The sequence below is a fragment of the Hemiscyllium ocellatum genome, chromosome 9 (genome assembly GCF_020745735.1).
Source record: "Hemiscyllium ocellatum isolate sHemOce1 chromosome 9, sHemOce1.pat.X.cur, whole genome shotgun sequence".
In the NCBI taxonomy this organism is placed as follows: domain Eukaryota; kingdom Metazoa; phylum Chordata; class Chondrichthyes; order Orectolobiformes; family Hemiscylliidae; genus Hemiscyllium; species Hemiscyllium ocellatum.
This window is the reverse complement of record NC_083409.1, coordinates 66,202,071-66,214,258: the sequence shown is the minus strand read 5'-3', so window position 1 is coordinate 66,214,258 and position 12,188 is coordinate 66,202,071. Positions and strand designations below refer to the sequence as shown.

General features: G+C 40.8%; 1 protein-coding gene across 2 annotated transcripts in view; it reads left to right on the top strand.

The window, feature by feature from the left end:
* frem1b (Fras1 related extracellular matrix 1b) overlaps positions 1 to 12,188 on the top strand; it is a 192,311-nt gene that overhangs the window by 129,449 nt on the left and 50,674 nt on the right. Inside the window, exons 21-23 of one of the 2 annotated variants that reach the window (XM_060830422.1) lie at positions 1,074 to 1,218; positions 8,789 to 8,930; positions 10,194 to 10,389. In XM_060830422.1, the coding sequence (XP_060686405.1) occupies positions 1,074 to 1,218; positions 8,789 to 8,930; positions 10,194 to 10,389 (483 nt within the window). Of the gene's footprint in view, positions 1 to 1,073; positions 1,219 to 2,514; positions 2,590 to 8,788; positions 8,931 to 10,193; positions 10,390 to 12,188 lie in introns of those variants that run through there. The other variant, XM_060830423.1, reaches the window with a different exon arrangement.

The following is a 12,188-nucleotide window of genomic DNA, read 5'->3' as shown; positions in this document are numbered from 1 at the left end:
GGCTATCGATAATTCAAGTGAGTGCAGATAAAATTGGCAGGTAGAGCATAATGTCAGAATATACATGATTGTCCATTTCAGCAAGAAGATTAGAAAATCAGAAAATTACTTAAATGGAGTTGGACTATTCGTACGGATAGATCTATATGGCCTTGTGCATGAATTAGCAAAAAAAAATGCGTTGAGGTACAGAAAGTAATTAAAAATGCCGGCAGAATATTGACCTTTATTACAAGGGAAATGTAGAATAAATGCAGGGATGTCAGCCACATTAGGGAGATTTAAACAATCCTTAGATAAGCACATGGGTGATTTTGGGATAGTGCAGGGGGATGAGCTGAGAATAGTTCACAGGTCGGCGCAACATCGAGGACCGAAGGGCCTGTTCTGCGCTGTATTGTTCTATGTTCTATGTTCTAACTACTACAACTGTCCACGGCAGTGATGAGATGATACCTTGAGTATACTGCACAGTTTTGCTTTCCATACTTAAGGAGGGATGTTCTTCGATTGGAAATAGTTTAGAGAAGGTTCACAAGCCTTATTTCTGGGTAAAGAAGAAGTTGAACAGTTTCGGCATATATTTATTGAAATTTTGAAGAGCATGAGATGATCCCATTAAAACATAAAACAGGCTGAGGGGGCCTGATGGGGTGGATGCTGAGAGGTTTCCTCTGATGGTGGAAACTAAAGCAAGGGGGCACAGTTTAAAATGATAATTTTCTTAAAGACATTGTTGAAGGGTTCTTTCTCTCAGAGAATATTTTGTCGTTAGAATTCTATGCATCAGATAGCAGTGGAGGCTCTCATTGAATATATTCAAGACTGAGTTAGAAAGACTTTTGATTAACATGTGAGTAATGGTTTGTAAGGAACAGGCAGAAAGAGGAGTTAAGGCCATAATCAGATCAGTCATGATTTTATTGAATGGCAGACCAGGCTAGATAGATTGAATGGCCTACCCCTATTATTTGTTATGATTTTATGATCTTTTAAAGGGTGCTATACATTTTTATAGGATAATTTACTTTGTTCTTACTCTTGTTATGACCGTATTTTGTTTTCTCTCATAGGAATGAAGCTTATGTACATGCACGATGACACAGAAACCTTGAAGGATAGTTTTACCATTCAACTAACAGATGGCAAGCATGCAGTACAAGAGACAGTACACGTCAGCATTATATTAGTCAATGATGAGAAGCCAGTTATTTTAAAGTAAGTTCCAATTCTCTGATGAGAAATCCATAATACATAACCCTACATGATTTCAAAACATAATTGGGATTGGAAGGAAGGATGAGCTTGAGAAGAGTGGGGAGGAGTCAGGGGAGGGGACGGAGATAAGAGAAGGGAGGAAATGGATGATAGGCTAATTTCTGAAATTTGATGCAGTTTTACATTTCAGTGTCTGTCACAGACCTAAATTCGATTAATATTCCCCATACAGTGTTTGTCTTGAGGGCTGTCATTTGGTATCACTATTTAAATCTCATAGTGTGGAACAAATATGTCACAAATGTTGATTGATTTAACATCAATTTTTGAGTTGCTCTCTCTATTGAACTGCTGTAACTGTTCAATGAATCTTATTCAATGACTCATTGAACTCATTGAAACCAAAGATATCAGGGGCCATGTTTAATTACAAAATAAATGATTCAGGACTTCTGATTCAATTGAATTAGTGAATGGCAATAAAGTGTAGTGAGTTCTATGAATTTTAAAACAAACTTAATGTGGTGAGTGAGTTCCACCATTGTATATTTTCTCAATCTTCTGCTTTTCATCTTATGAATTAAGCAACTAAAATGTTGGCAGTGTATTTTGGGTAATCATTTGTTGAGTGAGGTGGGAGTACTCACTGCTGTCAAGACCTTCCAGCTTCCACACCTTTGACACCATGTTTAAAGGGCAGCTGCACACTGCTTCAGATGCTGAAAGCTAAGATCTACCCCTCACAATGTGGGACTTGACACATAAAATGTGACAAAAAAAGGTAAGCTCCTACCACTTCCCAAACAAGGATCGAGAGGTTTCTGGCCAATCAAGTGACAGAGAGAAGAACACTCCTTTTTTGAGCTGATGACTATATTGCCAACAGACACAGCCAGCCTGGTCAAAAATTGTACTACGAATCACTGTTATGTCCCAAGATGAAAAAGAAGCCTGCAGTGTCACAACAAGGTCAATGACTTCCTGTATTCTGCAAGGTAAGTGCCACCATCCTTTCTCCACTGCCACTTAATGCACAGGACCACCACTCATTCTACCTCTGCCACTGTACAAGCATCTCACCAAGTTGTATAAGCTACAACCTTTAGTAATGCACACATCACATCCACTCAAGTGCTCTCTTTCATTTTAACTTCTCAAACTCATCATCCTTCCTACCCTCTGCATTTCTTACTCACTCAATGGGGACATCCCACCAGTTTCCCTAGTTGTGCATCAACAAAAACTGCTCTTGTACCATTTTCATTGCACTCAATGCCTCTTTTTGTCTCATTGCAGGGAAAGAAAAACTGGCTGCTTTGTCCAAATCTGGTTGGCGAGAGAAGGATGTGTGGTTGCCTGACATGAAGTTCCTCACTCCCTCTGATGAGAATATTCTGGTTTTCACTGAAAAGGAGCAGGATGGCTCATGTGGTGTTAGGAGACACCAATGGACACCAACCCATTAGGCGCCATTGTGCTGTGTTTCTCTCCCATTACCATCAGCCCAAACATATTCTTCTTCTGCACAAGCCTCTACCCATCTTGTCCAACTACTTATCTATCTTATTTCATGCAGGCACAAGCCACATTCACTGATTCTCCACAAAAAGACCATACAGAAACCTTCAACTCTGAGGAAGCCAATAAACCTCAAGAGGGTGCACTGAGAAATCTTTCACCTCTGAGGTACATTATCTCGATTAGATTACAGACATCATGTGATGAACACATTACTGGCAGATCACTGCAACTGGCCATCGAAGAAACACCCTAGTCTCTGGCACTCAGGTCTGCAGGTAACCAGATACCTGCTCAGCCCTTGGCAAAGGGTATGCCCCTGGTCTCATCCATAAATTACTTGGTCAATCAGATCCAGGAACATCAAGTAGGTTTGCCAGAGAGAAATCGGAAGTAGACAAGCAGGAGGCTGGAAGAACTCAGCAAGCCAGGCAGCATCAGGAGGTGGCAAATTCAATAGGTATAACCCTTCTTCAGAAGGTTGATTTCTTCACCTCCTGATGCTGCCTGGCTTGCTGTGTTCTTCCAGCTTCCTGCTTTGGATTCCAGCTTCTACATTATTTTTGTCTCTAAGAGAGAAATTGGAAGGCTGAAAAGAAGATTGGAGGAATTCACCAACTTTTTCTTATAGTTCTGGATCTGAAATGTGTACTAGTTATCTCCATGGATAGGTTTATAGTCACCATGGAGACCTGTGAGTTCCCAGTGGCTGTTGGACATGTGTGTCAACCTAGATTCTATTGCTTTAGCATCAGATCTACAGTGTCAGTGACAAGGTGATGGGGATGACCTTACTCCAGGTATCTTCTTGTACACATGGAGGAGAAGTGACAAGCACAACACACTTCAGAGATGCCCAGGCTTTCCACCTCCTATGATGCAAAGTGTGCAGCAATATAATCTGAGGAAGGTGAATGTGCACTTGGGTCAGAGACTCTCAGCAGGACAAAGGCACCAGGTGATGATTATCCAAGTATTCCATGCCAACCATTCCAATCATTATAGCTGGATCCTTCTTCCTAGCTGTGAAGCATGTACTTAGACATAGTGGGGGGAAGGGAAGACAAGAATATACTGAGAACACTTCATCCTTGGAAATAACATATCACTAGTGTTAATATATCTTCATTTGTACTGTTACAATGTCTGCTATGGAGTAATTTTCACTGTCAGAGTTGGTTAAGTCACGCCCATATGAGAAATAAGGAGCATCATTACAAATCCCAAGGATGTCAAAAGTTATACTCATCAAGCATTGCCCATCGATCATAAGCAGGAGATTCTTTGACTGCAAATGGCCTCAGATATTAAAGATCCTTGAGCAGGGCATGTGCTGGAGCCTAGCCTGCAAATGTGATTGGACACTTACACAGATCTATATGACTGAGAGCAAGGATTTCACATATGTCTGCAGGAAAAGATAATAATATGTTATCTTTTCATGGGCGTATACACTGTCATTCAAGACTAGAAGATGTGCAATGGGCAGCTCACCCATTCACTTTCCCTCATGGCATATTGGTCTCCTAGGACAAGCTGCACACAATGCTGCCTTTCACTGATTGAAGGCGGTCCACTAGGATGGTAAAGAATTGCAAGGCAATGCCACAGTCTAGGAGCACTTTGAAATATTGAAGAATAACAAAGATAGAAGGGTACTGTCTTCTGTAATGATGTTTTCTCTTCCAAAATTTTCTATGGAACATAGTTGGCAAATTGGAATTTCAGTTCACTTTTAACGTCCTTGTTCTCATGACAAGGAGGTAATTTGTGTGCCCAATGTAATTTTCCCAATTGCTTGAAACCATAATTCTTTTAGCAGTGTAGGCATGTGTACTCATCCAGAAATGTGCACAATGCCAGATCCTCTACACCATCACATCATACATTAAGATTACACTGCACATGCACAGAGAAAAGTGTGATGTTGAAATGGGGTTCACATAGAGGAATGAGGACTTGATGAGGGAGGAAAATGCCTGGTGAGAGAAAAGCAGGGAGCCAAAATGTGAGGGAGAAAGAAGAGTGGTCTTCCCTTCACTCTCATTCTTTCCATTCCTCCATTCTTTCTCCCTCTCGCTCTCTTTCACTCCCATACCCTTCCCTTCCCTATCCTTCCCCAAATACCATCTGCATCTCCTGCCCTCTCTGTATCCCCCTGCACTCACTGTGACCCCTGCCGGTCCTGTCCTCTCCTCACTTCCAGCCGTCCCTCCTGATCCTTGCCTCGCCCTGCCTTGCTCATTCACAACTGTAGCTGTTATTACACTTGCACATATTTGCAGGGAATAGCCTTTATACACTGTGTATCAGCAAATGCAGCCTAATTTTTATTCTTTACTCTTCATCAATGAATGACTTGTCAATGAAATGCAAGTCGAGGCATATTTGATGCAATTGGCAAAACAAGATCTCAAAATAAAAGTTCTTTACTTCACCCCCAAAGGAAAAGTACAATAAAATGCTCCTCCAAATTAGCACGTGATTGCACCATTTCAGAAAATGGCACTTCGGACAGTACAACACAGCACAAGAACAGGCCCTTTGGCCCACAATTTCTGTGCCAACCATGACTCCATTCTAAACTATCCCTGTCTGTCTACACATGGTCCAAAGAACAAAGAATAAAGAAAATTACAGCACAGGAAGAGGTTCGTCGACATTCCAAGCCTGCATGGGATCTCTTTGTCCCATGCTTGTTCACGTGCCTGTCTAAATGTCTCTGAAACATTGCTATCTGCTTCTACCACCTCCCCTGGCAGTATATTTCCAGGGAAGTACCACCCTCTGCATAAAGAAAATCTTGCTTTAGACATCGCCTTTAAATATTCCCCCTCTCACTTTAAACCTATGCCCCCTAATTTTTAACATTCCTACCTTGGGAAAGAGGCTCTGATTATCCATCTATCCTTGCCTCTCATCATTTTATATACTTGGATTGGGTTGGTCCTTGACCTCCAATGACCTTAAGAAAGGACAATCTACAAGGGGATTTTGTATCAATTGTCTGAGACGAATCAGATTGCTGCTTTTAAGTCCTGTCTAACCAAACTGATGAACTAAGGTTAACTACCCAGTTGACTAACACATTGCGTTCCGTTAGCACAGATCCTCCCCTTCCCTTAGCACAGATCCTCTGCTTTCATAACCAACTGCTGGCATTACCAGTTAGACCCTATGCTTGTAAAAGCAAACATCAAGTAAGTCAAAATGAATTTCGAACCCTGACTTATATTAAGAATGAAGTGTTATATGCTATGACTTTAGCAGCCTCCATAAATATCAATGTGCCCACTTTACCTCACAGTCCATGACTTTGGAAACTCCCAAGTTTTTTTATCCATACCTTTCCCCTGTAGAGGCTAAGATTATATATTTGAACCCACTCCCCTCCATTCCAGACCTACCACCACTCCCCAGTTCTCTAGGAACCCATCCTACAACTATCAATTGCATCCTATCATTTTCACAGTTCCTACAGCAACCCAGTACAAGTGAAGCTCATCCCCATTCTTGAGTTGCTTACTTTTTCAGGACTCCATGGACTATACCATGACAAGTCCTTCAGCCATTATTGACCAGAATGCCATGGAGTCACCATAGTCTACCCTTTGGATTAATTTGACAGGACAGCGCTGACTGATGACCCAACTCCCAGACTGTTGTCTCCACAGCACCCTGACAGTCCGACCTGTAATCCTCGGTCGGATTATATCTGAACTACAAGACTGACCAAGAGCTAATACCAGAACTGCAAATGGATCCGCAGACTGTTAGTAGTTAGTGGTGCCTGACTGACCATGGTGAATGCCCTGTGGTGCGATAAGAGAGCCACTTATCTGATAGGGGCATCCCTGACTCTAGTCCCCCTTCAATCTACTAAAGACTCTTCCTTGTTGGTATTTGCACACCATTATCTTGAGTCCAGAAAAAGCAAACAACTCAAGAATGAGGATGAGCTTCACTGCACTGGCTTGCTGTAAGAATGGTGACAATGATAGGCAGCAAAATTGTTGGTTGTAGGATGAGTTCCCAGAGAATTGGGAAGTACTGGTAGCTCTGGAATGGAAGGGTCTGTGTTCAAATATGTCATGATAATTTTGGCCTCTATATAAGGAGGGTATAGGTACATGCAGAGTGTTTCCTATATAAGTTGCTGACACATTCCATACCTCTAATGTTCTGCATTTTGTTACGTAAATGGCAGGATTGCCGCCCACTGTCAGACTGATAGATTGTCTGCTCACCTTCACAAGCCTCCTGCCTCTCTCTTTGTGACAAAAAGCAAATGAAACTGCAGAGGCTAGCCCCTGTAATTGTGCACCAGAAACTTTGTATGCTAAGAAAGCAGGCGTGCTCAGAAAGTAATGTAGTTAAAAATAAAAAAACTGCAGACGCTGGAATTCAAGTAGACAGGCAGGAGGCTGGAAGAACAAGGCAAACCAGGTAGCATCAAGAGGTGGAGATGTCAATGTTTTAGGTGTAACCCTCCTTCAGGATGTCCTGAAGAAGGGTTACACCCAAAACATTGACTTCTCCACCTCCTGATGCTGCCTGGTTTTGCTGCGTTCTTCCAGCCTCCTGCTTGTCTACCTAAGTAAGTAATATGTCCCTCACAGAAGCTGCCAGCCTCCAAGTAAACATTATAGGAAGTGAATTCTAAGAAAACAAGCTAAGATGCATGTATCCATGTCAGTACAAAAGCATCCTTTGCAAATGCAGGAGATGCAAGGCTAGCCCTGCACACAAAGCAACTTGGCAGAAGCATGCAATTTATAGATTTCCCTGAACTACAAAGCAAATTGTTCAAGGAAGGCCTGAAGTGGAGGCTGAGCTAATCCAAGCACAGGATAATCATGGAGTGAGACTGATGGATTATTGACGTGAAGTTGTATGGATGAAAAATCGAAGAGGATGATGTCCATAGAGATTGCAGGGTTCTTTGTGAAGAAGAAGCAGTAACATGATGACCAGGCCAGGCATTTGACAAAGCACAGCTACTAGGTGCCTACTCTGTTCTATTGGTGAGAAATTTTCATCATCAAGTTTCTCAATGGAAAAGAGGAGACTTGGAAGTTGAATGTTAGTAGGGTGAGTTTTAATGAGATTCAGGTGCATGAAAACATGATGAATACCACTCAATGGATTCTGAAGTTTGAGGTTGAGGAGAAAGTTGGGAGAGTTTTTCTTGACATCAAAAACCTGACTCTTTTCATTCTTGCCCAATTTTTCCCCATTGTAACTGTCTAGCTCAGTGGAACCATCAGGGCATTTAAATCTCCTACCTTTAAACAACTGGCTGCAGTACTTAATAATTCGTGTTTGTTATTTCAATTATAGATATAGCACAAGGGTTATCACTGTAGGATAAGTGCTATATGAGTGTTTTCATAATCTGTCATCATTATAGTGGTAAACCCGTGATTTCACAGTTTGATTGGCATCTCCAAGTGTCTATAAAGTACTTGATGAATCAAATACAAATGCTTTTTTTTTGTTTGTTTTAGTGAGAATTAAGTATTTGTAGGATGCCAAATTAATTTTTTTTAATCTGTTTTTGTTTTGAAATAATGAATTAATCAATAAACACTTTAGAAATTTACAAAACTTTAGCATGGATCCTGATGTCTGTCCATGGTAGATAGTGGGTGAGTCGGAGAGATGGTAGAAGGACAAAGGGAATGGATGGGGGCATGAGTTAGCATTAAGTTGGCACGGGGTTCTAAATGGCAGCAAGTAGATTAATAGATTGGTATTGAGGCAGGAGAGAGCACGGGGAATGGGTAGAGAGGCATAGCTTGGCATAGAGCATATAAGAGGGTCATAAATGGGGAATGTGAGAGGTAGAAAAAGGGCCGTTTTTAGTTTTGTTGTCTTTCTAAATCTGGGAAAGGTTTGGAGTACTGATACTTCAAAAAGCCTGTCTCCACATCTGGTAACCATTGTGACTTCCTCCACATCCTCCTCATGGTTAACAAACATGACTCCTGTCTCAACTGCAGTGGTAATTTTACCTCTGGGTTGGATCAATGACTGTTCTTTATTTGTTCAGAAACACTGGTTTGCAAGTGGAAGTGGGGGAAAACAAAGTTATTTCCAGTGTGGCTTTAGAAGCTGAAGACAAGGACACACCACGATTCAAGCTTTACTATGTCATCAATACTGTTCCTACATTTGGACAGCTTCAATTCAAGGTAAAAACTGATAGAATCTTCCATGATTTTTCCATTTATCGAAGGAATTCAGAAAAATGATTGCTTTAAATAACTATGATACACAAGAACTAAGATTATTCTCCTCAGAAAAGCATAGGTCATTAATCAATCACAGAAAATTATTCTTAAATAGTAGTGAGAAGTGGGGGAAAGACTTCCTCTGCTCCTTTATACAGTGATATAATAAGTATTTTGCTAAGTTGATGAAGATTCCCTGTGGTCAGTAGCTCTTGTTCGAATAGAAACATGTTCAAGAAGAAAGGTATGTCAGAGCATTGCAAATCAGATCCAGAGGCACTCTGCATGAACTACATCAATCATTTTAAAATATTGCTGAACATTGAGACCAAAAAATTGCCCTCCTCCCTTTATCATTCAATAATTTGTTTCAGTTGAAGTGGGAGTACAAGACATGCAACCTAAAAATTCCAGCACTTCCATGTGTTTCGTGACAGGGATTATTTGTCTGCCACCTTAACATCACCATACCTTGTCTCAAATTCCAAAGACAAGATTATCACCATAACTTTGATGGGGAAATGGTGCTGTAACAGCCCTACTGGAGCACTTTGACAGCAACTGTTTGAGGTCACCTTGCCGGCAGAGTGGCCAGGAATTTGTGGGATCACTGAGATCTATGTCTTCTCCAAAGTTGAAATATGTGAAACATGAGTCATCTCAGTCTGCTCATGTAGATCTAAGCAATATTTTGAAAAACTGACTTGGTGTCCTCATCAACATTTGTCACCTGATCAAAATTGTAAAACAATTGGTTAGCCTTGTAATGCCCTTTTACTATGAGCATATTGATATAAGCACAGTTGCCCAAATACACAATGTAACTAGTAAATAAATTTAAAAATCACAAAAGAAAATCTCGTCTATTAGATTTGAAATTACCATTGTAAATATGTGTCTTTATTTGCATTGCAATAATGATTGCTGAAAATGTGTTGCTGGTTAAAGCACAGCAGGTTAGGCAGCATCCAAGGAATAGGAAGTTCGACGTTTCGGGCATAAGCCCTTCATTGCAATAATAATCCATATGGAAATGATTGACAATCTAATACTCTTGACTGATAACTGCCTATAATGTACCCAGTTGCAACATAATGAATTTAGAGATACAAAGTTGACGAAAGCAATGATCAAAGGCTAAGATGGGCTGAATGCAGTAATCTGAGCTGTGCAAAATCACTCCAGCACATTATTTTAAAAATCTACTCTTTTTTTTTGAAACAGACTGAACTTGAATGGATTCATTTATATCCAGGCATGAACTATAGTCAAGAAGATATAGACCTGAATCGAGTCTGGTATCTACACACAACTATTGTGGGGTTAAAAGGTCATGACAATTTTCGCTTTCATGTTACAGATGGGGATAACTCCTCACCTTCACAGTCTTTTCATATTTTGCTCAAAAACATGAATAAAGGTGAGTAAATTATAGTTTTGAAGAAATCCCATTAAAAAGCTTTTTGATGTTCTTAGTTAGCTTAGAGTTGTCAACTGGTGGAAAAATTATCTTTCTGAAAACCGACAATGTCTATCATGATGTTTTGATATGATGTATAGCATTGCATTGTATATTTGCAAATATGTGAAAGTTTGCTGAATGATACGTTTTTCTTGACTGAAAACAAAAAGTGGGAGAAATTACAACAGGTCGTGGAGAGAGAGCAAGCTAATGGTTTGAATCTAGACGACTCTTCATCAAAGTGGGCTGTGATGAAGAGTCACCTAGACTCGAAATGTTAGCTTGCTCTCTCTTCATGGATGTTGCTTGAACTGCGGTGATTTTCAATATTTGTTGTTTACAGTATATATTCCAGCATTTGCTGTAATTTGCTCCTACTTGGTACATTTTCCTGGACTTGCCCTTAAATAGGTATGAATCCAAGTGGATCATAATTCTTCTACTTACAGTAACTTGACTTAAAATAGTCCTACATTATGCTGATTGGATTTTGCCTGCAGGGAATACTTTACCTAATATGGCAATGTTTACATTGTCATTTATAACATAAGAGACAAAGTGTGGATAACATGGTATTGAAGAATCCAAACAGATGTTTATTAATATATATGAGTATTACACTCTCACCTGCAACATCTTCCCTCACTCACTGTCACCCACATCAAATCCCATCACCATTAAGCCTGCGTGCCATCTGTATTACCCATTTTCCTGCTTGGGCACCTCCCTGCTTGCTTTGCTATCCACTTTCCTCTTCCATGATAGCTTCCTCTGTCTCATTCCATGAGAAAAAAAAAGCTCACAATAGGACATAAAGAGTCAAGGTGGGTGGTGGGCTCTCTGACTTTCAGCTCCCTCTTCGTATGTGGAGACTAGCCTGAATCTCACCACCTTGAGTGACTGTGTACAAACCTTAAGACTGGTATTAGAGGCTGCCTTTGAATTACTGTGTCAGACTTATTGAGCAAAGGCAATGTTCGTTGAAATGACTGAGGCCTGCTGATAACCATGATAAGCTTCCTGCCTTTGTGTCTGCTAAATGTCAAGGCAAGGCAGAAGTAAGGTGATCTGGTATTTCTGGCAGAGAGGCCAGTGTGCAAAAAAGCAGGGTAAGGATGCTGAACACATCCAGGTAGACTCGGAGTGATTGAGCACTACGATAGTATGCATATAAGCTGGAGATGCAGCCTGATCCATTGCATGAGCTGGGTGCTTGTCCCTGAGTGCATACTATCCTGAAGCAAGGCTAGTTGCTGGGGCAGCATTGAAGAACAGAGTGCACTCTAAATGCATCAGAGATTTGCCATGAGGATTCCAACAAGTTGGCACATATCAGGTGTCAGTGTTCATGAACATTAACTGCATTTGGCCAGTGCCCATTGATTGTGCCCTGAGGTGGAGGTCCTTTGGTGCATGTGGTTAGATGAAGTTGCCAGGTGCCCACTCTGACTTCCATGTCAAGAATTCCTGACATCTAGCTTGTACAGTGCATTTGATCACATATAAAGCTGCATATTAATGAAATGAGTTGCAGTGTTAATAAGGTGTTTAACAAGCTTTAATCCTCCTTAATTGGCGACACACCACTGCCTAGTGTGAAACATACCTCGCCACTCAGCAGATGTATAAAAGATGCGGCAACATGCTCACAACATCAAGGTAGACCTCACCAGACTTTTCACGTGATTCTGCCACAAATCTCACCATTGTCTATATCACTAAGACTGTTGTAAGATTGTGCCTGACATCTTACTCTC